This window comes from Melospiza georgiana, chromosome 5, assembly GCF_028018845.1.
Source record: "Melospiza georgiana isolate bMelGeo1 chromosome 5, bMelGeo1.pri, whole genome shotgun sequence".
NCBI classification, from domain to species: domain Eukaryota; kingdom Metazoa; phylum Chordata; class Aves; order Passeriformes; family Passerellidae; genus Melospiza; species Melospiza georgiana.
The window spans coordinates 31,816,916-31,840,750 of NC_080434.1; the positions used below are offsets into that span (position 1 = coordinate 31,816,916).

The following is a 23,835-nucleotide window of genomic DNA, read 5'->3' on the forward strand; positions in this document are numbered from 1 at the left end:
TATGGACAGGCTGGTCTGTCCAGAGCCTAAGGTGGGCTGCAAAGGTGCTTCTCACTTAAAAAGTCTGATAAAGGTTTCTTCAGTGTAATCACAGAAATCAAGAGCTCTACTTAAATTTATTTCCTCTTGTAACCTACTCTAGATCTTTTCTTTTTAAAAACCTAATTCTGCCACACTGCGGGGGGGGAGGGGGGCACAAGTCCTATTTCCATAAAAAAAGCAACAGCTCATGAATGAGAAATCTGTAACAATGCCAGCCTACATACGCCTTATATTCTTCATCACCCTCATTTCACACACGTTGACTTTACATGCCATAAGAGTCACTGAATTCAGTACAAAAAATCCTGCCCAATGCACAGTCAGCATTTCATTCTCTAGAACAAAACCAGTGAGTCCAGCAAACCAATTATACACCTCCTGCTTTACTTCTCTTTCCTTTTTACTGTCTTAGTGGTAGTGGAAAAAAAAAGGTTTGAATTAAAAAGAAAAAAAAAAGAAGCAAGCTGCCAGTAATACTTCTAAGTGACTCATAGAAAAACAAACATACATGGAAACATGGGGTAAGCCGAGTCCTGCTGCAGCCAATTGGAAGGAACGAAGCAGAATAGTTGTAGGAACTGAACCAAGCACCCGGGTGAGCTCACCATCCATTGCTCTGAGGAGCTTCACAGCCCCAAGCTGGGATGGGGCTCCAGAAGGCATTGACTCACCAGAGAATGGCCTCGCTCAGGAGCAGTGTTCTATAGGCTGGGACAGCCTTCCCCCGCTCTGATCTGGGCTTCTGGACCCCATCAGCATGCCCTGCTCCACCTGTGTAGGCAGGAGCCCTGCTGTTCCCTACCATTTAAATAGCTGCGCCCACACCCAGTGGCATTTCTGAGCAGCTAAACTGGGAGCCCAATGGTGCAGGCAATTCCTCACCAAGAAAAGGCCCACAGCTGGCAGTCGTTGAGGCTTGGCCTGCATGCACAGATCCAGCTGAGGCATGGAATGCTCAACACAGATTTAAACACTCTTTATGTTATCAGGGCCCTCTCAGACATCACCTTCCATTACTGCCCCCCACTTGCCATAACTTTATGACACTGACAATCCATGTGTTGCAGTGACAAGTACATGAGATGCACGCTTACCACTGTGTCTTGAAATATGTATCCTGATGAGAGATGCAGCTCTTGAGGCTGGTTTTGTGGTTACCTGAGGGAGGAGCTTGGCAGAGTATAAGAGGAAGCACATCCTAATGGGCTGTCACACCATCAACAGTGTTTCGTTTCTAGCTCTGTTTTCCTTGAGCTTACAATTTTGTTCACCAGCTGTTCTGCTTGTAGCATCCCTAGAGAAAATTACAGACCCCACGTTTGGGAGGGAGAGAGGAAAGAAAAGGAATCTCCACAGGAAAGAGCTGCAGGCAGTAGTAGCTGAGGCTGCTGTGCAAGGGTGCTTTCAGGGCTGTGCTGCCATCTCTGGCTGGCAGTGTGTCCATGGACTGCACTCCAGGATGCCTTCATGTGCCCACCAGGGGATAAAGCTGCAGGGATGATATCTGTGCACACACAAAGTGTGGAAGCCATCCTGTTGTGCTCTCAGGGGTTTTGCACAAGCCTTGCCATACAGCAGTAGAACAAAGATGAGCTTGTAAAGGTGAACATTTTCTCTTCTTTAAAAACAGGTTCTGGAACTAGCAAGTAGGATGCATTTGCTCTGTTATGGGACATACACTTGGTTCAGAGACTCAGGCTGCCTTTTTTCAAAAATCACAGCAGCCTGATTTGTGGTCAGCTTACGGTGAGCACTGATGTAAACAGAGGTGCAAATTTGAATGGATCCACAGGGAGGAAAGGCCACTGGTGGCCCTAGAAATCCTAATTTATTCAGAGTTGTTAGCATGCCAGGTCTGACCAGAACATGTCAGCAGCTGTCTCCTTCTAGCAGTTCCTGGTTATTCTGACCTCTGTCCCAGGAAACAAATGCTTTACAGAGCCAGAGAGCATTTTCAAGACTTGGAACCATTACAGTGGTTCAGTGAAGAATCCAGCTGTGATGATGACTACCCAAACCCTGAATGCAGTTTACAGTTCTGGGCAGGAACAGATGCCATGCAAGTTATGATTTATGGTGCTGCCTGCTGCCAAAAACTTTTGAACTGCATACAGGGCTAAACGAAACCGAGCAAGGTTGCAAGACAAATTGACGCTTAGCGTATTTTGTTAATTGTCTCTGTATGGTTGGGCTGCTCATGGCTTGTTACTAGTGCATTGTTCTCACTATTCCATGGAACACAACCTTCATTAGTGTTCTGGAAGGGAAAGTTGTTTGTGTAACGCTGTGCTGCCTGGTACAGCTCTGTTCCACAGCATGTGCTGAGGGAATGGCAGGCTAAATACTTGAAAAGCTGCAGGAGCCATCCTGCTTTGCTGTTAAACACTGAGAACTTGTAAGAGGCAGCAGTGAGGGTGAGAAGAGAGTCCAGGCAGAGCCACGCCTGGTCTATGACAGGCTAAAGAGGTCTTGGAAGGTCCAGAAAGCACATTTTCCACAAGAAGAAATGTTGCATAAAGTAGGGGAAAGATCTCTGGCAAGGCAGAATTGATAAACAGAGGTGGAGTTTACAAGGACCGTGAGCAGTGGAGAGCTTGGTGTCAGCCTGTTAGTTGGCTGCCTTTGTGCAGTGTGCTGCAAGGACATCTGCCCTTTCAGTGCTGATGTCAGAATTTGGGTGTGGGGCGTTGCTGCAGCTGGGGGCTGACAACACCCCGGTGTGTGGTCAATGCAGACACCTGCAGGTCAGAAACAGGCAGAGTTTTTCCAACAGCTGTGGTGGGAGGAAATGTGTTAGTAATGACAGAAATAGCAAAAATACTGCTTCAGAAATGGTGCACTGAAGTTTCTGTGAGCCTTCAGACACCTTCTAGTGAGAAGCACATAGAAAGCCATGAGGACAGATGTGGATTTTAAGTATTCCTTAACAATCAGGAAAGTCTGGGAAAAATGCATTAGGTGAAAATGGGGTCACATGGAAGAGCTGGTAAAGCTTTTGGTAATGGTAAGTGGACCTGATAAATGAACTGCCTACAACTGTTTTAGGAAGATTGACATGTATGCTTACTTGTAAGCCACTGAAATAGCCTGGAGACAGGTGGTTTAAAGCTCCACAGCCACAGTTGGGATGGCCACGGTGTTCCCAGAGGAGCTGGGCAGCCCAGCAGCTGATTGACAGGCAACCCTTTCAGCAAAGAAAAGCTTGTTTGGGCAGGTAGGGCCCAAGGCATGCCAGCGAGCTTGCATCGAGGGTGAGTTGGCTTGAGAGTGTCCCCAGGTATCTTGGGTGCCTCTCTTCTGGTAGCTTGTGCTCTCAGAAGTGTTCTGAAATGATCAACTTGCTTTTCTGAGAGATGCCATAGGAACTGCACAGAGACCACTCAGGAGCTGTAAGAAGGGATTTTACTGAAGGAGTGGGTGGGAGGCTGCCCTGCATGCATCCATCAGAGTCAGTGTGGAGCACAAGCTGCATTTGTGCCACTGGTTCTGGTGCTGGCTGCTCTAAGAACTGGCCCTAAAAAACACCAGGGTTTAAAACATAAGATCCTTGGTTGCTGCTGCTGCAGTGTGGCAGCAATGTAACAAGTCCTCAACATGGAGAAGCTAGAGAATCATTTCCTCAGCAGTCTGTTGTGTTGCTGTTGGACAAGAGGCTGTTTGGGGCATGGATTCCATGTCTCATTTTTGTACAGTCCAAGAGACTGCCTGCCCAAGAACAGAACTGCGGTGCCTTCTCCTGTCCCAGCAGCCACACCTTTGTTAACGAGTCACAGCTGTGGCCACTTCACCTGATAGACTCGGCTTGCAGCTGGCACCATTCCCACACTGCACAGGTCGCCTCAGGAGGCAATGAACACCCTCTAGTCTTAGCACAGCTCTCCACTGCTGAAGCTGCAGGACAGCAGGACAAACGCTGACAGGTTTCTACTCTGTTTTACACTTGGGGTTGTGGAAAATTGGTTCTCTCTGGTAAAGCCAGCCCTGGGAGGAGGGGGAGGGCAGGGAATGAGAGAAAAGCCTTTGTGAGCCTGGGAGCAGAGTCCTATATTTGGTGAGGACCTCTGGAGACAAAGTGGATGACATCAATTCTCAGAATCTCTCCTTGCATGCTGTTAAAATAAGGCAATTTGTCTTATTTGAATTTATGTCAGCAGAGTGCTTAACTATCCTATCCCAGGATGGCCTTATTAAGTTATTATTTCAACTTTTCTTGTGGGCAGTAGGTTTCTAAATAATGAATTTGCAGTGTCTTGGATTATCCTGAACTGGAAAAGAGGGAGCATTGTATAGATTTTTGTGGAGTTTTTTTGGTCTTGCTGACTTTGCAGCCCAGATTTCCACATCAGGATAGTTTAAAGTTAGTTTTAAATTCTAAAGGACAGGGGTGTGAAGGCATGTTAAATAATGCACATGGATCATAAGGAAAATGGGTAAAATACCATCACATGATTTCTCCCCAAGGGAAAAAACCTTTCTATTGGAGTGCTGGAGTGCACTGTGCTGGCTGGAAGGAATAGCTTGCGTGGAAAGGGAAAAAAGATTGAAACAGGTAGAAAAGAGTGGGAACAATGAAGGGTGTTAAGTTTCTGTACCTTCTCCTAAGATGTGCAAATACGTTCATTTCCCCCACACATGAAAGCACATGTGGCAATTGAAAATATCCTCAGTTTCCCATGGTGGGGGCAGAATCCTTGTCAGCCAAACCCTACCCAGGGCTGGTGCTCAGGACAGCTGGTGGGCTTGGACCCTGGAGAGCGTGTGATGGCTTCTGTTTAACTCTGAGGAAACTCAGTTCTGAGCAGTGTTTCAGTGTTGCTTAGGGGGAGTGTTAAGGAGAACCCAGAGAGTCAGCAGAGGTTAAGCAAAGAGCCGAATCTATGAGCTTCTGATGGGCTCCACCTGAATCCACTTAGTCCTTGACAAGCTTTGATGTCTGCTTTTTAAGCTCACTCAGTCCTTGAGGGGAAGGGCTTTTGGGGACAAGGCACATTTCTCTACCATTATCTTCCCCCCCCCCCCCCCCCCAAGTGTGGAGTATCAGGAAGCTTTTTGAAGGATAGCAAACAACCTGACGAACTTACAAAGCCACATTTGAGTTGTCTCAGAGGTTTTTTCACCCCAATAGAAGATTTGTCTGGGGGGAATGGTAGAATTAGGCCACCAACCTTGCAAAGAGATGGTCTCTAAACAGTACAGCTTGCTTAAGCTAAGCAAAGGACAGCAGTAATAAAAATTATGAAAAATTATTGTTGAAGCAGTTATTTCTAGAGCAGTATTAACATCTGGTATTTTCTGCTTTAGCCAAGAGCATGCATGAAAATGGATTCCATGCAGGAAGTCAGTGTATCCTGACCCTTGCATTGAAATTTGCTTTTTTTGTGATTTGTCATCATTTTAGCTACACTGTATTTTAGCTCAATTGGAGTTGTCATGTCTGCCCCTCCCAGTTTGTTCCTAAATCCAAAGGTAGTTAAATATATCCAGGTAGGTTTTTTCCTGATTTATATTGCATTTGGAAGCACAGTGTTAGAAAATTCACCCTGGGATGTAATGAAACCCGAGAACTACTGATTTGCAAGGGAAGTCCCACACTGTCTTCCCCTCTCCCCAGCCTCCAGGTCATACCAGTGACCTTTCCTCAAACACTGGGCAAATGGGGCCAGGACAGGGGTTGGAAAGTTCTCCCTCTAAAAACAAAATTATTGAATTCTGTGCCAACTGCTCAATCTGTGCTTCACATAAAGCTGGCATCTAGTCTCAGCTTCACTTGAGCTATTTATCTGACTCTTCAGTGAAAACAACTGAACATGCTTTTACAGCAAAGGAATAAAACGTTATACAAAATATTCCCCAGCCAAGCCACGGATAACTTCTCTCCACACTGCAATAGGAATCAAGAGGCTAAAGCCCTTTTTTGGAAGCAAGATCCTCAGCTAATGTGAACTGCTTGGCTTGCAGTGAACTCTGGGCTACATTCTTTCCTAAGATCTCTGTTGCTGCGTCTCATCCAAATACACATCTCCATTTTTTAAAATACCACTTAATTTTTAACAGGGGTTTTAAAGCACTAAAAGATGAATTTGTGCATAACAGTTTGTGGGGAGAGAGGCAACACGGGAAGTGTTCAGTGAGGCTCCTCTCTGTCTTGGAGCTTGGTGTGCTTCTTGTCAGAACAGTGCCCGCATGATTGTTTCTGCTGGGCCTGGGTATGTAGCAACAGAAACCACTGGGAAACATCATAGAGTGTAAGGAGTCCTACTGAGAGGAAGGCAGGAGTTAAGAGTAAGACAGAGGGACATGCCTAGGAATCAGGGCAGCTCAGCAGCAGGCACACACCTGGCAAGTGGAGCTAGAGAGGGGACAGTAACAGGACTCTCTGCTGTACACATGATTGCAGGGAGCTGAACTGATGCCACAGAATGTTTAGGAATGACTGCTAAAAATACCACATACAGCAGGCAGAGCTGAAGTGAGATCCCTGTCCAAGGGCAGGCAGTGCAGTCAGGAACACGCTGTCACTCTGCCTCTCCACGCAGGGCAAGGTGCCAGCACCAGCAATAACGTGCACTTGGCTGGACCAGGCTTCATTGTTGGAACACTGCTTTTCACTGGATTAGGTTTTGGATCAGGCTCCTTGTGATTCATTTTTGGCTTAAACATTAGGATTGGGGTGCATGGAAAATCAGGATAGGGATCTGGACATCATTATATTTCAAAGGTACTCCAGGGTTTAACAAACTAATCCAAGCCTTAGGCACTGCTAGACTTGACTGACTCTTGCAGGTGTGCAAGAGCTGCTCATGCTCCAGGCAGTGTCCTGCAAAGTCAGACTTAGCAAACCAAACCTGTAGCTCTGTGTGTGTTCTATGGAAAAGCATTTGTTTTAAACTAAGATTGCTCATTGAAGTAGTGCTATGAAACCTATTTGTGATTGTTTCCTCCTTTGCAATAGGTTTTGAAACAATCCTGCACTGAGATTTTATATTTGGAGCCATCCAGTGTCTGTGTAGGAGGTAAGATTTTATAATTTTAATATTCTGTTCCATTATTATAGGACTGTGATTTCCCCCTATTTTATGCAAAGGAATAAAGCCTTTCTAACTTAAGTCCTCAAGTTAAAGAAACATGAGATTTCTCTGTTGCCTTCTTGGTTCTCCTCAGAGGAGCTGTCCACCAGGGCGTCCTTCCATAGCTTGGGTGATGCAGGTGGAGGTTGGAGAACATTTACCTGCCCCTCTCCCATGAGTCTGCTCTGCACTTGTGTCAAATCTGCCCCAAAATCTGTGGAGTGTAAGAACAAAGCACATGACTGCATTTTTTGGGCAGCAAGGGAAATATATTAATGAAATAGAAGAGCTGCACAGAATTTTAAGGCCTTGTCTTCTTTCTAAGCTTCATAATCCACACATAGTTGGAGATCCATCAAAATAAAGTAGTTGCTAAACATTACTTGGATATTTTTGTGAAAATGTGGATGCTCTGGATGAAGTCAGCAGCCCTGGTATAAAAACTCTTCACTCCTCCTCTGCACAGCTCACAGAGAGCATGGCCCTTGGGCAACTTGCAGAGAAATAGTACTAAGGAGAAATGTTTTCTTCATCTGGTACCTCAAGTGAGCCTCATCTGGGTTTGGGGAGTCTTCTTCTTCTTCTGAGTCCCCTATTTCTCATTTCTCATTCACCGAGAAACTGTGTCTTACTGTGCAGCTGAGCCCCAGATCATGCTGATAGCCTGAATCTGCTTCTAGTTTCAGAGGGCTGTCTCAATAGAGATTTGGGAACAAATCGTGCCTCTACCAATTTATAAGGAGAATTCAGTACAAAGGTTCAGGAAAAAGGAGATCTCACTAAGTTGGAAGCATTAACTATGTTGTGCTTTGTTTATTGCAGACTAAGTGAAGTTGCCCTGGTCTAAGTGCAGCTTTCTGCAGTGCACTGCAGTTTGGTGATTTTGTGTGTTTGCTTTCCCCTCCAGAGGAGTTTCAGGTTGTTCTCAGAGGAAGCGGCTTAACCCTCGGTGGGAGAAGCGACAGTGTGACCTGTACCTATCAAGTGAACGGAACAACAATCCGTAAGTGCAGGCATTTGCCATCTCCTGCCTCTAATCCTGCAGTTCTGCAGTTACCTCAGCTCATAACAACTCAAAGAGAAAAATAGCCAAGAGGAGGAGAGCAGGAAAGCTCTGAGGATTAGTAAAGGGAGGAAAGCTGTTTCACAGGTGCCTTCAGCTGTGAGCAGTGTTGGCAACCCCCTCACTGTGGGCATTAGCATGGTGAGAAGTGTTTGGCTCCTGATGTTTGGGCAAGCAGATGTTTGCTGATGAACCAACCTGTGGCTGCAGTGTACTGACTGAAGTCCCTTTCTGCAGTGAATCCTGGCCAAGGCATCTCATTGCAATTCCTAGAGGCACTTACCTTGCTTTTTGCAAGGTCTCTGCCGGTCCTGGGTGGTGTGCCAGGTGTGCTGTGGGGTTCAGGGGCACGTCAGTCCTCCTCCTGCAGCAGCACAGAGAAAGGCCAGGTCAGAGCAGTGGTGTGTTTTGTCATGGTCCATGAGCTCTGTCTGCCCAGCATCAGGGCTGACTGCAGCCATAGCACAAAGCAATTCTGTTTCAGATGGTGACCACCACCTTGTACTGGCACTTTCCTCTAGCTTATATGTGAGTTGGCTTTTTGTATCCAGAAGCTCAAATGGATGGCTAGGATATGTACATCAAACCCATAGCTCTGAACAGAATTCCATAGAAGCCAGCTAGACTGGAAAAAAAAAAAACCAAAAAAGACGTTGAAGGAAAATCTACAACTGATTTTTTCCCTGCCTACTGTCTGATTTCTATATTAGCCTGTCTTAAATTCCTTCACAATCGAATTTGTTTTTCCAGTGCACTTTCTTCCTTACCCTGGATATTGTATATAATGGAGTGGGTTGCCAGTTTCTCCTGCCTGTTAAATACCTACAATAATTTGGCAGAATAACAGGATAACCCAGTAGTTCTGGATGCAGGCAGCCTATGTAAGTCAATTCGCTTGTATAATTTCCCCTTCAGTTTCCATTACAATTGTCACCTCTGCTTCCCATTGCCCACAAACACTTGCTACCATCTGATGTGAGAATTGCCAACTACAGCTCTGGGCTGCTTGTTTTTTCTTGGCTTCAGAAAGGGGTGTGCTGAAGCACATGAGGGTAGGGGGATGGCACAGTGATGTATTGATTACAAAAACACAATCTGCTCTATGGGGTCTTGCCAGGGCCTGCTACATGCCCCTGGTCCATGTCTTCAGCAATGGACAACAGCGAGCTGCTGGAGAGTAGTACAGGAAGAAAGCAGGAACATTTCAAGTGGGACATTCCAGGTGGTCCTTCCCACAGTACATGAGGTCATTCTCTGCAGCTCTGTGCTGGACTCTGAATGCCTGGTTCAGAGGAAGCCTAAAGGGGTCCAGTGGAGCCAGGATGAACAGGAAGACAGGGAGGGCACTTGGAGCAGTAGCAGGAGGAAGGAGATGGTCTCAAGAGAAGGACAGCCATTCTCATGTCATTGCAGTCTCCTCTGCATAAGACTGGCCCTCTGCAGAACCCTCAGTACGTGAGGGCACTCGGGCAAGAATCTGCTGGTGTTGGAGCTGCCCTCACTGAGAGCCTGGGCTCTCTCTAGGACCAGCCTCTGAGCACACCCTTACTGTGTCAGCTCCCCTGCTTTTAAAGGATGCATTTGGCATCTTCCTCGTTCTGCATTTATAAAGAACCATTACCAAATGCTAGAAAGGAAACCTGCCAAATGGAGCTGTGGGATAGAAAAATAATCTATGAAACATACCATTAAGACAAAAACATATGGCAATGTGCTAATCCCTCTTCCCCACCTCACAACTAGCCCCAAATCTAGGCCAAGCAGTCAGTGCAGATTATAGCACATATGAAAAGCTCATTTATGCCAACAGCTCCTCCTTCAGCTGCCCCTGAACTGCTTGTCTGTCTGCCTGTTCCTGAAATGCAGGACAGAGTCATCTCCAAGTTGATCTGGCAGATCAGTTATCTGCTTTCACCCCACAGTCAGGAAATAGTCCTTGCACAGAAATCATCAGTCCTGCCGTGGGGAAGTTCAGGCTGATGGCTCTGCACATAGGAGCTGGATTTTCCCCAGCTTACCAAACACGTGAGGCAAAAAAGCTCCATCCTCCCCTCCTCACATCTGAAGAACAGAAATGCTGTACTGGACACAAGGCTCTACAAATAAGTGCTTCATGTACTCTACAGATAGGTGCTTTGTAAGTGTAAGAGGTTTGCCAATCACACAGACTCAAAAGCAGAAGAAACACTGGAGAAAAACACTCAAGTCACAGCTAATAAAACAGTCCTGCAATGCAACAACAGGAATGGAGCCAACTAGAAACAAACTTTCATCTTCCAGCTACCAGGAAACTACTAATAGTGTTCTCACTCTCCACAAAGACGGTGTTGATTCTAGGCAGTGTGTTCTCTGGAAGAGCATGAGCTGACTCGAGTAGCTCCAATAAGCACTGTAACATGGGCTCACCTGGCATTTACAGCCAGCTCTGGGGCTCCCTGTTCCTTACCTTGGGCCTGCCTTGCTGCCAGTTTCAGCCAGGACAGACTAGTAAGGAGCATGGGAATGGAGGGAGCTCACAGCACGTTCATGTGGCAGCTCCTCACCTAAGCTGCACAGCATAGTAAGCTCGTGTGATTTTTGTTTTTCAGACGAAAGGCCTAAAACAGTAGAATCTGATTTTTTGCTCTGCCCTGCACCGATCCTGTACAAAAGTGGCCAGTAAGTACTGAACCAAATACCACCACATGTTTTGCTGGAATTTGGCACCATTATAGCTGACATTAACTGGGAGGGGTTTGGTTGAAGGCAATATTTGGTTGCTTTTACAGGGGGTGGTTTGTTGCTGCATTTTTCCTCCCATTCTTGTGTTATTTCCCTGGTGTATATGCCAGCTTTGGAGTGGACTTAGAGTAGTCATCTGTGACCAAACCCATTTGGACAGTGCCTTAAAAATGAATATTCAGCCAGTTTATGAAATACTGAAAAGATCTGGCTTGTCATAAGTTCTATGCAGATTAGCTGTTTTAACAGGGCATAATATGCTCTCGTCCAGATCATCTCCAGGCCCACTGTTAAAAAGATGACATTACCACTGACACTTACAAGCTATTATTAAAATTAGGTGTCAGGACATGTATCCCTGCTCCACACATCCTGATCCAGTGAGTTAACAGCTCCAGCACTGGGGCTAAACTGCAGCTCTGGCCTTATTCTCAGTGTCACCGGCCAGGACTGCACATTACTTCTGGCCCTTGGAGAATTAATCCTTCCCTACTCCTCTCCAACTCAAAGGTGCCTCAGGGCCTTATGATCACTTGGGCTTCATTGTGCACATTTCTGAAGACCCTAGGCTAATCTGAAATCAGAAGACTGCACATCAGATCTGGGTCCTGTGGGAAGGGCCAAGGCTTTGGCTGTTGGCTTCCTCCCTGCTTGTCAAGTAGTTATTCCCAGAGACTTACTAGGCATGAGGCTAGTGCTAATCCAATGGGAAGCATAGCAGCTCTGCACTGGCCTTGATGTGTGGCACTTCCAGAGCTGAAGAGGTAAGCGTGTTGTATCGATGGCTGGTCTGCAGCTACATTTCTGACTTGAGCAACAGTCAGCCGCCTCAGTTGTGCTGTCAGATGGACAGCAAAGCTCCAGAAGCACATCTGGTTTGTGTGTTGGACAGCAGGCTGGGGGAGGGAAGCTGGAAAGCTGTGGAGCAAGAACATTCAGTGCCTGGCCCCAGTGGGGTGGCTGGGGCCAGAGGGTCTGCCTCTCGAGCTGTGTCATGGCTGGCAGGGAGAGCAGGCACAGAGCAGAGGGAGGGTGAGGGATTCAATACTGATCTGTCTCCTGATGCTGCTTTTCACATGGCTGTGTGACCAATGCATCTTGTGCCACGTGCAGCAGGGTGTCAGTCCCCTGTGCCTGCTGAGCGGCCTGTGCATCCCACAGTGCTGCAGCTCTGCAGCCTCTGGCTCAGCTAAAAGCAGTCAGCACCACCACAGTTGTAAGTGAACTGATCTTGTCATCAGGACAATGCCAGTCAGTCGGGTTTAAACCCCTCCTCCCCAGGCCAGGTATTTCAGGGCAGTTACTGTACAACAGAAGAGCAGTAGCAAACCACATACACTCCCAGTATGAAGCATGCATGACATACAATCCCAGTATGAAGCTCCCCAAAAGGTGAGGCTGTAAAGGCTTTTCCACACACAGTTTGTCCCAGAGTGCATAAACAGCCAGTCCTGCCAAAGGCATGTGAAGTGTGTGACATGTCTGCATAGGTAAAGCCATGGAAGTTAGTTGCACATGCTGCATTTTTCCTTACACTGTGGAGTGGTACTGAAGCAGACAACTGCCACCCTGGAAATGCAGTGTGGATCATGCACCTCAGCACAATGCAGTTGGAGTTCTACAGGTTCACAGGAAAACACCTTTTCCCAAGATACCATGTGAAACACAGTTCCCTGACATACTATTGAAAGAGTTGGAGCTCTGCCCCAGAGCTGAGCAGTTTACTGTGCAGAAGACTGACAGCTATGAAAGATATGTACGTACTTCAACTCTTGACTTCCCATTGGCACAGCCTAGACTAGTGCTGGATATCTCCCAGTAATTCCTCATGTAGTGGAGCTAATATTAGTCACTAATGTAGCAACAACCGCTCTGTTCTTTTCTAGTGCTCTTTTGGGTGGATTTAAGAGAACACAAGCAGTCTGAGTTAGCTGCAGATTTAAAAGCCACACAGCAAGCTTAGTTTCTGGGTGAACAGTCAAGACTCATGTAACAGGTTTCATTGTATTTTTCCCTAATTGGAGACACTTCTTGTTGCCTGATGAATTAGCAGTTTTCACATGCAGAGCAATAAGCTGTTTGAAATAGATAAAATGCCAAAGTATTCAGGATGTTGGGTTGGTGAGCCCGTACTCTCCTGGAATTGGGCCATGCTGTGTTTCTGCTTCCTTCCCAGCTGTTGGCTGCATTGAGTCTGGAGCTTCCCAAGTGCCAGCTGTAGATTAAACCAAGCATTTTTTTCAGTCTGCTTTTCCACAGTACCCTGTAGCAGATGGATGTATCATCCTTAGGTTGGGTGACAACATGACTGTGCTGCCTGTGCCATTTAAAATCCCTTCTTGTCATGCTGCTTCTAAAGTGCAAAATTCCATAGTCTGCTTACAAACCCAGCCCACTTAAAAGGCTCCTGATCAGCTAACGGCTGACAATTATTCACGATTTTCACACAAGCACCCCATGCCTTATAAAACACGTTACGAATTTGAAATAAAGCAGAAAGGGAAAGTACACATACACCTGGCAGGAAGGCGAGGAGGCTAACCCAGCTTGAATTGCTTTGAGAGATCAGCTCTGCACTGTGATGGCAGATGCCACAACACAGTCAAGCTGGTTAGTAAGCAGAACTCTGATTCTACTGCACTGCCCATTTAAAAGTCACGTTTTGAAGGGCTCAGAATATTTTGAGAAAATCAGTTCCCCTTTTCAGCAGAGACTTGGATTTGTTTTCCTGCCACAGCTTGAGAGAATCTAACCAAGCCAGAGGTGGCTGTGACCTCTCCCTTACTGTACATCTTTCTGTAGCCATTGTGCCTCCGAGGGCAATCAGAGCCTTTGTCTCTTTCAAGAGACTGCTCAGATCACTAGCCCTGAACACTAGTACAGGAAAAACTGTGATATTTACAATTCCACATTCCCTGCTAGTTTCACTTCTGCTCTCTCACTGCCCTAAGCTCTGTGAGTTTGCATTCAGAACAATCTGTCTGTAGGCTTGGCTTCACTTCCAGCTGGCTTCTGCTTGGGTGAGCCCTTGTGCCTTGCATGGAAATGCCAGTGGGAAAACCAACATTTCTTGCACTGCCTGAACACTTACAAATTTGCTTTTATTAGGTGAGTGGGTGACAATAACTGCAGTTCAAACTAGCACAAATAAACACTGCTTTACTGGAATGCTTCTACTGAATAGTTATATGACTACTACTTATCTCAGTCTATTTGAGCTCTCATTTCTCACTGGGAAATCACATTAACATTTTGGTTCTGATGGTGCCTACTGAAAACATCCAATCTTGTGCAGACTCTCCTCTAAGCCAGGCAAGAACGGATGGATGTAGGCTAGGCAGTGGATTATTCAAACTGAACCAACAGGCTGAGGAATTGTCATTGTTCTTAAAATAGTTCAGGGAACTACAGAAGGCTGTTTTTTTCATGCAGCTGCAGTGCTGGCCAGCTTCCATCTTCGTGCATCCTGCACTTGAAGTCAGGTTTTGCTGGGACTGGAGAATGCAGCACCCTTCTCCTTGGGCTTGGAAGCTAAAGGAATAACAGAGCCAAAAAAGAAAAATCCCAGCCAAAACCTGAGTGTAAGCAAAATTTCTCTCAGGTACCTCAGCTTGCATGCCAAGGTAGGACAGTCCACACTGCTGCTATTAATGACCTTATTTGCCCTCTCTTCAAGCCCTGCTGTCTTCAGCTTCCATTTATCGCTTCCTACATCCTGTCCAACACAAACAGCTGGTGGCACTTAAAGAGCAAAGATTCAATAGGAGTTATTTGCTGGGTGGTAGGAAGGAAAATGACTGTATTGCCAAATTCTCGGTTACCTGCAGTTTGCAAGGAGCTGATGGAGTCTGGGGCAGCTCGCTTGGCACAAAGCACACAGCATTGCAGGATGTAATCTGCAAAATGAGGTTACCCCCCACACCTCACATAGCTCTTGGGGCTCTAGGATTTCTAGGTGCAGCATGTTTCCACGACAGTGGAACAGGGCTATCTTGAATCTTGCTTCCCATTTTCAAGTGCCTTTTTAATTAATACTAGCACCAGATTTAAGGGGAAGAGCATGGACACATGAAAGCAAACAGACACAGAGAAGATGAACGGATTGTGGGCTCTATCCTTCAGATGACCTCACTGGGTTTCTAGATAGCTGTCCCTTTGGAGAGCAGCTGGAAGGTGCTGTATGGAATGGCAGGCTCCTAACCAGTGATCCTGACTATTCCCAGTACCCAAAGATAGATCCTCTTCTGCCCTGACTCCGTGCACTGCTGCCTGTGACCTGGGAGTCAAGAACTGACCAACTGCTTTTGTGTCTCGCATCTTGAGGAACCAGAGCCCGTTCCCTTGGGACAGTGGTGGTCCCAAATCCATTGCGCAGGCAGGATGCCAAGCAAGCACTTGCACCCCCCCAGGCACATACCCAGTACACGCAGCAGCAGGGAAGCCAATCTTTGCAAATTTGACTTAACTATACCAAGGAATAATTTTTTCCACTGTTACGTCCCTTTTCTTCCCCATCAGCTGCAGCCTCTTAAGTCTCACTGCTTCCTCCCCTGTGCCACTGTGCTGGCAGCATGGATAGGTGCTCAGCTAAGGCATTACCTGTACACTCCATTCATTAAGACCCTGTGGACCCCTTTCACACATTTATTTCTTGCTGCAGCTCCTTTATGGAATTGGTAGTTTTCCCCTCCTGTTTCCTGTGCTTGATAAAGGCACTCAGGAAGTAAAAGCAGTGTTGAAGAAGCGATGCTTTGTAAGGTGACTGATGGTGACTATGTTTGCCTAATTAACTTGTGGCTAATAATTCTAAGCCATTAAGTAGCTAGTTAGTACATGCTCCGAATAAACACATCTGGTGCTGCCCTGAGTGGAGGCTGTGGCTGTGTGTGGGTGACAGATGTGCTGTTTCCCCAGCGCTCCCTTTTCCATGCCGAGCAGCACGGCAGTGCCGCAGCCAGAGCCAGGCAGCCTCGTGGCAGCTGCGTACTTCCGCGAGTGGCTCCAGGGACTTGTGCCTCCTCTCCTCAGCTGCCCAGCCACTGCAGCCTGTTCTGGTGCCTCAGAGCTGGCGTGCAGCTCCAAGGAACACCCTTCCCAATAGCTTAGAGACTCCTGCCTGCTGGGCTGAAAGGCAGCAGGAAAAGGGGATAAAGTGTCAGGCCACCCAAGGAGCACAGAGTTTAGAATTCCCTAGCCCTGCAGACTGATCTCTTACTGAACAGTGGGCACTGGGAATGATCACGCTTTGCTGTGTCAGTGCCTGGAACTGCTGGGCTGGACTTGGAACAACCCTCCAGGGCAGGAAGAGTCCTCCCGTGGAGGACAAAAGCCTACTCCTTTCTATGGGCAGTTACTGCCTAGGTTGGCAGAGCTCATAACTCTCATCAGTCTTAGAAACGAGAACAGCTGGGATCAGTTCCATGCAGGAGAGACCCTTTCTTCCACTGAGACTGTTGCCTGATTTTTCAGGTCGGCTTTTTGTGGTGGGGCTGTTTAAAGTTGGGTGTTTTCCAGACAGAGGAAGGAGTTATGACAATGAAGTAAACAAGCAGCAGAATATTTTGCAAGAGGCTAATTTGCCAGGAATTACATCTTAAAAATGAGACTTAAGTTCTAAGTTACCAAGGGGTAAGTTAAGGTTTATTCCTGGTTCTGAGGGCACAGAAACCCTGATTACATTGTAACTGCCCCATTATGTCCCACACAAGCTGTCATTAGAGCTAGAGCTGCAGGCCCAGCCCATGACCTCTGTTTTGTCAGACACCAACAATAGCACAGCTGCCCCTGCCTGGCTGGGATCTCAGACCTGCCATTTGGCACGAGGAACAGAGCAAATTGGATAAATACACATAAACACATTGGGAAGGGAGAGAAAACAGAACAGAATGAACCAGAGCACCAACCCACAACTTGTTTGATAGGGATGATTTAAGTAGGCATATGGTATAGTTAAATGTGCTTTCAAAAACATTGGCCTGATTCTTCAAGCAAACACAAAATAAATATCTGAATAGCATGCAAGCCAATCCGGCACCATTAATGCTCTCAGAGGACGCACTCTGGTGCTGGGGCTGACACACTGACATTCCCACACCAAATGCCAGTGCCTCATGTTAGCATGGCACAGTTGTACCTCCCTCTAACAGTGCAAGCCTCAAAAGCAAGTAGGCCACGAGCTTGTAATTACACCTGACCTAGCAGCCAGTGTCACACCTTACTGGCCCAGTGTTGGCAGCACAGCCCAGCCACACCTCTCCCAGCTGGATGCATCCAGCAGTCCCACTGCCCTCACACACATGTAACTCTGGAACTTGCTGGGTGCTCACCCAACACCCCTCTGCAATGCCAGGTTACTTGGTACCTCAGGCATACCTGCAGGTTACACCTCACCTTTATCTCACCCTGTTCTACCACATGGACAAACAACAGCAGTAACCTGAGACAGTCTGTCTTACCACAAAGTCCAAACTCACATTCAAAAGATGCCCCTGACAACCCTCCAGGTGTTTCACCCACAAATATTGAAGTACACAAATCCCCCTGATTTCCAGTGCACACAGGTACACACACATCATCACCTGTTTAGTCAGACAAGGCCAGAACTTAGGGTCATGGAATTGTGGAAAACATCTCTTTGCCTGTCTGAACGAGTGCTGAGAAAGGTGTGTGGAACTTAAGTGAGTTTTCTGATAACATGGAAGTGAGTGGCTGAAACCAGAGTGAGGAGAGCTGTTGCTTACTATGGCTTCCTTCACTACTGTTATTTTTGTTTTGTCACTTTTCTTCTGCTGAGAAAGGTAAAAATTTAGAAAAGCTGTTGTCAGCAAAGGCAGAGTGTTTGCAAGCTGCAGCTCAGTCTTACATGTCTTTCAGGGTCACTCAAGAAAGGATTAATATGCTGTGGCTGTGTTGAGGATTTCTGTTGTCTAACTAACAAGTGACACTGAGCTCTTTCTGTAGTGCTGTTCACTCAGTACCCTTAGCACAGCATTTGTGGCAATGCAGACAGGGGTGTCATTTGGCCACAGAGCTGAATTACTCACTGACGTAAGGGGCTGTGCTTGTGCTGAGTGCTGAGCCACTTGAGAGCTTGGCAGCTGGTGTCAGCATGCAGGCATGGGTTAAAGGACCAATTTTCCAAGCCTCTTCCTCAGTCTGAAACCTACATGCTGACTACATACCACTTGGAAAAAAACATTGTTCACAGACAAGGGGACCAAGTAAAAGGAGAATTCTATAAGATTGGCAAGTTAATAGGCAGCTTGTTGACTAAAATATTTCCCATTCCACATAACACTGGTCACTAGTGTGAGAAGGCAAAAGCACAAAGAGCCCAGTTACCTCTCAGAAGCCAGCTGTCCTTTGAGATGCTCTGAACAGAGAAGGGCAGGCAGCCTGCTGCTGCTGCAGGAGTTCCCAACCCCCAGGATGAATTCTGGGCTCTCTCAGCTGCTCAGTCCTCTTCCAGCCTTGCCAGCAGCTCTCTGATGTGGGAGTTGCAGCCATTCCCATCACCAGCCAAAAAGGAAACCCCTGTGCTTCTCCCTTTTGACTTCCTGCTGCTCAGCAATTGGTAGGATGCCAGCTCCAGGTCAGGCTGTTTTCACCTGTTCACTGTTGTTTTCAGCGTTGCAGAGCCCCTGTGCTCAGGTGAAGGCAATAGCCCCAAATTGCTGCTGTGCCCATGGCCAGTCCAGACCTGGTCAGGATATTGGCATTACCCCTCATTGCAAACAGCTGGGCTTCCCCTGCAGCCCTGGGCAGGCAGCCAGGGGGTCAAGAACTGCTCCCACCTGCACTGATTCTTCCTGTGGCAAACTCAGTGAGGTGAAGTGTTTAATGTAGGCATTGTCTTTTATTTCCCTACACAACATTTTGTTCCCACAAAAATAAGAGACAGTATGGTTCCCAGTGTCTGGTGCTCCCATGGGACATAGCTCTCATGTGTCTGGTGCTCATGTGGGACAAGCTCCCCTCTCCAGAATAGCCAGGGAAATCAACTCAGGTAGGGGGGAAGCAAGAAATAGGGCTGGAGTAGGCTTAATGTCTGTCATAAATATTAACTTCTGCAAATATTTTAGAAATACATTTAGTCTGACACAATTAGGGTATAATGGGACCTATTCACAGATGGAAACATCCTCAATGAATTGTACAGGCTAACAGGCCCCTCAGCCATATGGATGTGGTGTTAAGATCAGTAGTAATTTCTGGCGCAGTCCTTCATGTCCCTCCTAGGGCACGCAGTGTTCCCAGAGCATTAGCGAGGACTGCGTGAGCAGAACTAAGTGCTGCACATCCAGCAGTGGCCATAGGATCCCGAGCTGAATTAATGGTCTACTTTAACAGAATAATGACGTTTCATACCCTGCTACTGCAGGTTCCCATGATTCCACAAGATCAGATCTAGTTCCTTGCTGCTCTCCAGTTCTCTCACATTCCCTAGGAGAACGTGAAAGTTTGTGTCTTGTTCTGTGGAAAGTCAAGCCCGGACATGTGGACATGTGGCTGGAAAAGCTAGAGCATTCTGAGCTAACAAGAGGGAGTCCTAAAGAACCATCATCTGAATTTATATCAGTGCTAAGCTACACCAAGAAGGGCAGGGGGATGAGTTTCTACTCATTCTTTACCAGAATCCCCAAACACCATAATAAATTCCAGGATGAGTGGGTCTCGCTATCCTCAGGAAAATACTCAGTGCTCCTTTTTGTGCCTGTGTGTCTGATGGGAGGAAAACACCTCTGCCCACTTCTCCTAACTGCAGGCCATGTCCTGCCCCCAGCATAGTTCCCACTGAATGAATGATTCCAGTGCTCCCTGGGCACAGCTGACCTGTAGCATAGTGGCACTGCACCAAACAGGACAGGCACGGCTGGAACCCTGCTCCAGGAGAGCTGTCCCTGTCCTTGTGCAGCTGGAGTTGCTGTCTGCAAAGAGCACCACACCCAGAAGTCCGGGGTGGAAATCCTTTCCTCTGTGTGTTGCCTCCTCCTGGGGCTGGGACGAGTCCCTGGATGCAGAGTCATCATTGTGGTCCAGGAGTGTTTGTTAGCAGAGCCCAGGGAATGACTGGGTCAGGGAGAATGGAGGGGTAAATGTTAATTGCACCCCAGCAATCAGTCCCCAAAGATATCAGAGTGAGGTTGGTCAAATGGAGCCTGTATTATAAAGCTATCCATTATTTCATGAAGGCAGAGTTGGAAGGGAAAGTGCCCTTTAAATACACAGACCTATTTTTTGCCTTCCTCCTATGTACAGCATTTTTGCTATTTTAGTGCAGGCATTTGATTCTGAAGTACCTTTGTCACCGTAATTTTAGTAACTTTTTGAGCAGTTGCCAGTTTAATTTTCAGTGCGTGAAAATTGGAGGTAAATTATTTATTACTTACAGCAAATGTCTTTCACAATTGTATTTAATTTTTTCATCTTTTTTAATGGGTCATAAAATGGTAGTCTTTTAGTAGCTTCCCATAAAGTAAGGAGCAAATGAATACTTTGCAAATAGGTTACCGTGGATGGAAATGTCAGCTGTATTTCACAGGGAATGGGAGGCTTTAGACCAGAGTTGCAGGGACATATGGCGCTGGGCCACATCCCTCTGCTGTCACAATAAACCAGCAGTGGGCATGAGGGAAGGAATTGCAACTGTTTGGTCTCCTCAAGTTACATTTTTGGGTAAATTGTGTATTAGGATGGGCAGTGGGCCAGGACCGAGGCAGCTTCAAGTTGCAAGAGTCTTGTGGTTACCTTTGGTCAGAAATCAGAACATTTTTAAAAAGCTCTTTTCAGACTTAAGTTTTCCAGGATTGGTTCCCATCCAGAAAGTGATATATTGCACAGACAAAGGATAAGAAAATCCCTTCCACGTGGAGGAAGGGCCGTGAACTGTAAATGGAAGGCAGTTTTTCCTAGTGCAGTGAGGCAGATTGGAAGTACAGACTGCTGGGAAGGTGCACACAATAGGGCTAGGGTAGAGGCAGAGCAGTAGGGTTTGTGCTGAGCACCACTGTGACTACTCCTGCTCCTTTGCCAGCTCTCTGCTTCCACCTCGCTCAGGTGCAGTGTCAGGAGGGAGCAGAGGATGGGAATGAGCACCCTGCCTCAAAGCCAGTGTCTGTGGGCACTGCTGGGCTTGTGAGGAGGTGTGAGCAGGGCGCTGCTGCCTTTCCCTGGAGCCTGGCCAGCGGGACGGCCCCGGGGGCTGCAGCAACAACACTGCCCGACTCTAGAGTGGCTTCATTTGAGGGGCCCTGAGGACATATCTCACTCTGTGGCAGCTTTCCAGAGCTCAGCCCTCAGCTGAGATCTGTGCTGGGACAAAACTAGTACAGCCTCACCCTTCTCTGGTGAACCAGGGCTGTGTCCCTGGCTGCAGGGACAAGAATGTTCTCTTGACTCGGCTGTTCTGAGCTCCACAGAGGGACTCAGCCCTCACACAGCAGTGACAGTCACCAGTGGGAAAAGCAGGGGCCCGAGAAATGGGATGGCTGCTGCTTGTCATTTTCATCTCAGAATATTTTCAGTTTCGGCAGAATGCCGAGCTGAAAGCCTCACACTGGTAAACACTGGGATGTGTTTGTGTATGTGTCTGTCTCCGAGCCATGTGTGAAGGAGCAGCAGAAACAGGACACCTCTTTCTGGGACTCCCTGTTTAGGGGGCAGTGTTTGTATGAATCACAAGTACCCACAGCCCAGCAAACAGGTGGCTGCTCAAGAAATGAAAGGTTGTACTGAGTATCCCCAACAGTCATGACAGTCTCAGGGAAGGAGTGCTTTAGTGTGTTGACAGGTTCATCCTTTTGAAGATGAGGTAATTATCTGTGTGAGTTCACTCTGTGGCTTCCAGAACAGAGCGGCTATGATCAGCTCCAGTGACATCTCCAGTGGCTCATCCCTGCAGCGGTGTATCAGGGTGGAGCTGTGCCCGTGCTGGAGCTGATTGCTCAGTGAGCCTGCTCCCTGGGATCTGTCAGCGGGCTGACAGCGGGAGTGGGGCTGCAGAGCTGCGGGTGTGGGCTGGGAAATGCAATCCAGGCTGGTACCTAGTACAGGCAGGAACTGGTACTGTGCTGCACACAGCAAGGGCTACAATATACTTCAGCCTGCTGGGAAATCTTTGCTGTTTTACAGAATGTTTCATACAACCCAGTGAACTCAAGAACATGCCAAGGTCCCCAGGATGCCAGGGAATGATCCTTTGCTTTAATGTGGCTTACCTGTTTTATCCAGGTGTGTTTCGTGTCCCTGTTTTGCTCCATCTGCTAGCAAAGACCATCTACCAAAACAGCCTTATTCCTCATTAGTGGAATTCCTCAGAGAATTGTTTTGGGAGATGGTCTTTGCTAGCAGATGGAGCAAAACAGGGACACGAAACACACCTGGATAAAACAGGTAAGCCACATTAAACTCAGGCAGGACTCAGAGAGCTGTCAGGGCACACAGGGATGGTGGGACAGCTGCAGGAGTGTGTGAGCAGCTCAACCTGGGGGTCCTTGTCTCCCCCAGGGGAGGCAGGAAACCCTTCTACCCTGCAGTTCCAGGAGTGTTTGGCCAAACCTGAGCAGAATCCTCATGCTGCAATTTCCCCCAGCATTCCTCATGACAATGCCAAAACAAGTAATTGGAATTAAAAATAGTAAAAAGCACCACATCTTTAAAAAAGTCATCATTGACCAGAGTTTCACTGTGGTTTGATTTATTGCTCTGCAAGGGAATCAAATAGGTTTGGGTTTTTTATTGGTTCTGATTCACTTATTCCAGTGAATTCCAATTAGAAGGAGATTATTCTTTCTGTTGGATCAATTATTCAGAACAGAGATCATATAAAAATGAGTTTAGTGGAAGCAACTCACTTCATTTTTGCTAAAACTGAAGAAGAAATGAGCCAAATTAGCTAAAATAGCTTTGAACTCCATATTGACTACAGTGTTTGTGCCAGAATAAAAACTCATGACATGTAAGAACGGTGTAAATGATTAATCATTTTAGTTCATGGATATCTACATTTTTATTTAATTACATCTATGCATAACATAAACTGTCTGAATCCTGGGAATCCAAGCCAGAGAAGCTGAGGAGTCTTATTCTGTTTAACATCCACCATGTGTTGTTTTCTTGTAGGGTTAATTTGTAAAATGTAAACCACATACTATTTGTATGCAGTGTTCAGGGCTATTTATAGCAAGTCCTGACCATTTATAATTATCCGACATCTTTAACCATAATGTCTGTGTGTGACTAAGGAGATGGTTATGGAACAGACAAAACAATGCTACTTTTACAGCTGAACTTCAATTTATTTTATGGAAAACTTTCTGCTCTGTGGAATAGGGAAGGGGTATTCTCTACTTGGACAGCTCTTTGTCAAGGAGACCAAACTTATTCCCAAATAGGAATAAGCACAGGCTTCCATTTCCCCTCTGAGGACACTCCCTGTGGAGCAGAGACTGTAGGTACAAGGGCCTGCACAGCAGGTATGAGCCCTTCTTGGCTCTTCCATGGCTGCTCATGTTTCTTCTTTGTCTCTTGGCAGAACCCTGGATGTTTTGGTGAGTTTGAATGAAGGCCAGTCTTTCATGTCCAGCTCGTTAACCATCACTGCTTCTGAGTGTGTAAGTGAATGACTTCTGTCACTCCTTCTAAAATCCCTACACCCCGTTTCTCTTTGGACTTTGCCATTGCAAAGCCTCAGAGCACAGAACCTCTGCTTCCACTTTGCTGTGCAAAGCTGTGTTTTTCCAAGTACTGGGAGGCTTTCCTGCCCTCAGAGAGAGACCTGTCCTGAGGGCCAGGCATGACAGTCAGCTGAGTCCCATTCCAGCATGGCTCTTCCCTCAGTAGGGCTGGAGGGAGCAGGGGGTACAAGTTTGGCCCTTGAGCCTGTGTGTGGAGAGAGGTTGCAGACTGCAGAGGTGCTAATGCTCTGCAACTCTGGGGCCCGAG

The 23,835-nt window shown here is 47.0% G+C and overlaps 1 protein-coding gene across 2 annotated transcripts in view; it reads left to right on the plus strand.

Annotated features, from left to right (window-relative positions):
* The window catches only part of ANTXR2 (ANTXR cell adhesion molecule 2), a 76,178-nt gene that overhangs the window by 16,363 nt on the left and 35,980 nt on the right, over positions 1-23,835 (plus strand). For both annotated transcript variants that reach the window (XM_058024798.1, XM_058024799.1), the window contains exons 8-11: positions 6,995-7,055; positions 8,017-8,112; positions 10,761-10,830; positions 23,426-23,504. In XM_058024798.1, coding sequence (XP_057880781.1) covers positions 6,995-7,055; positions 8,017-8,112; positions 10,761-10,830; positions 23,426-23,504 — 306 coding nt within the window. The remainder of the gene's footprint in view (positions 1-6,994; positions 7,056-8,016; positions 8,113-10,760; positions 10,831-23,425; positions 23,505-23,835) is intronic.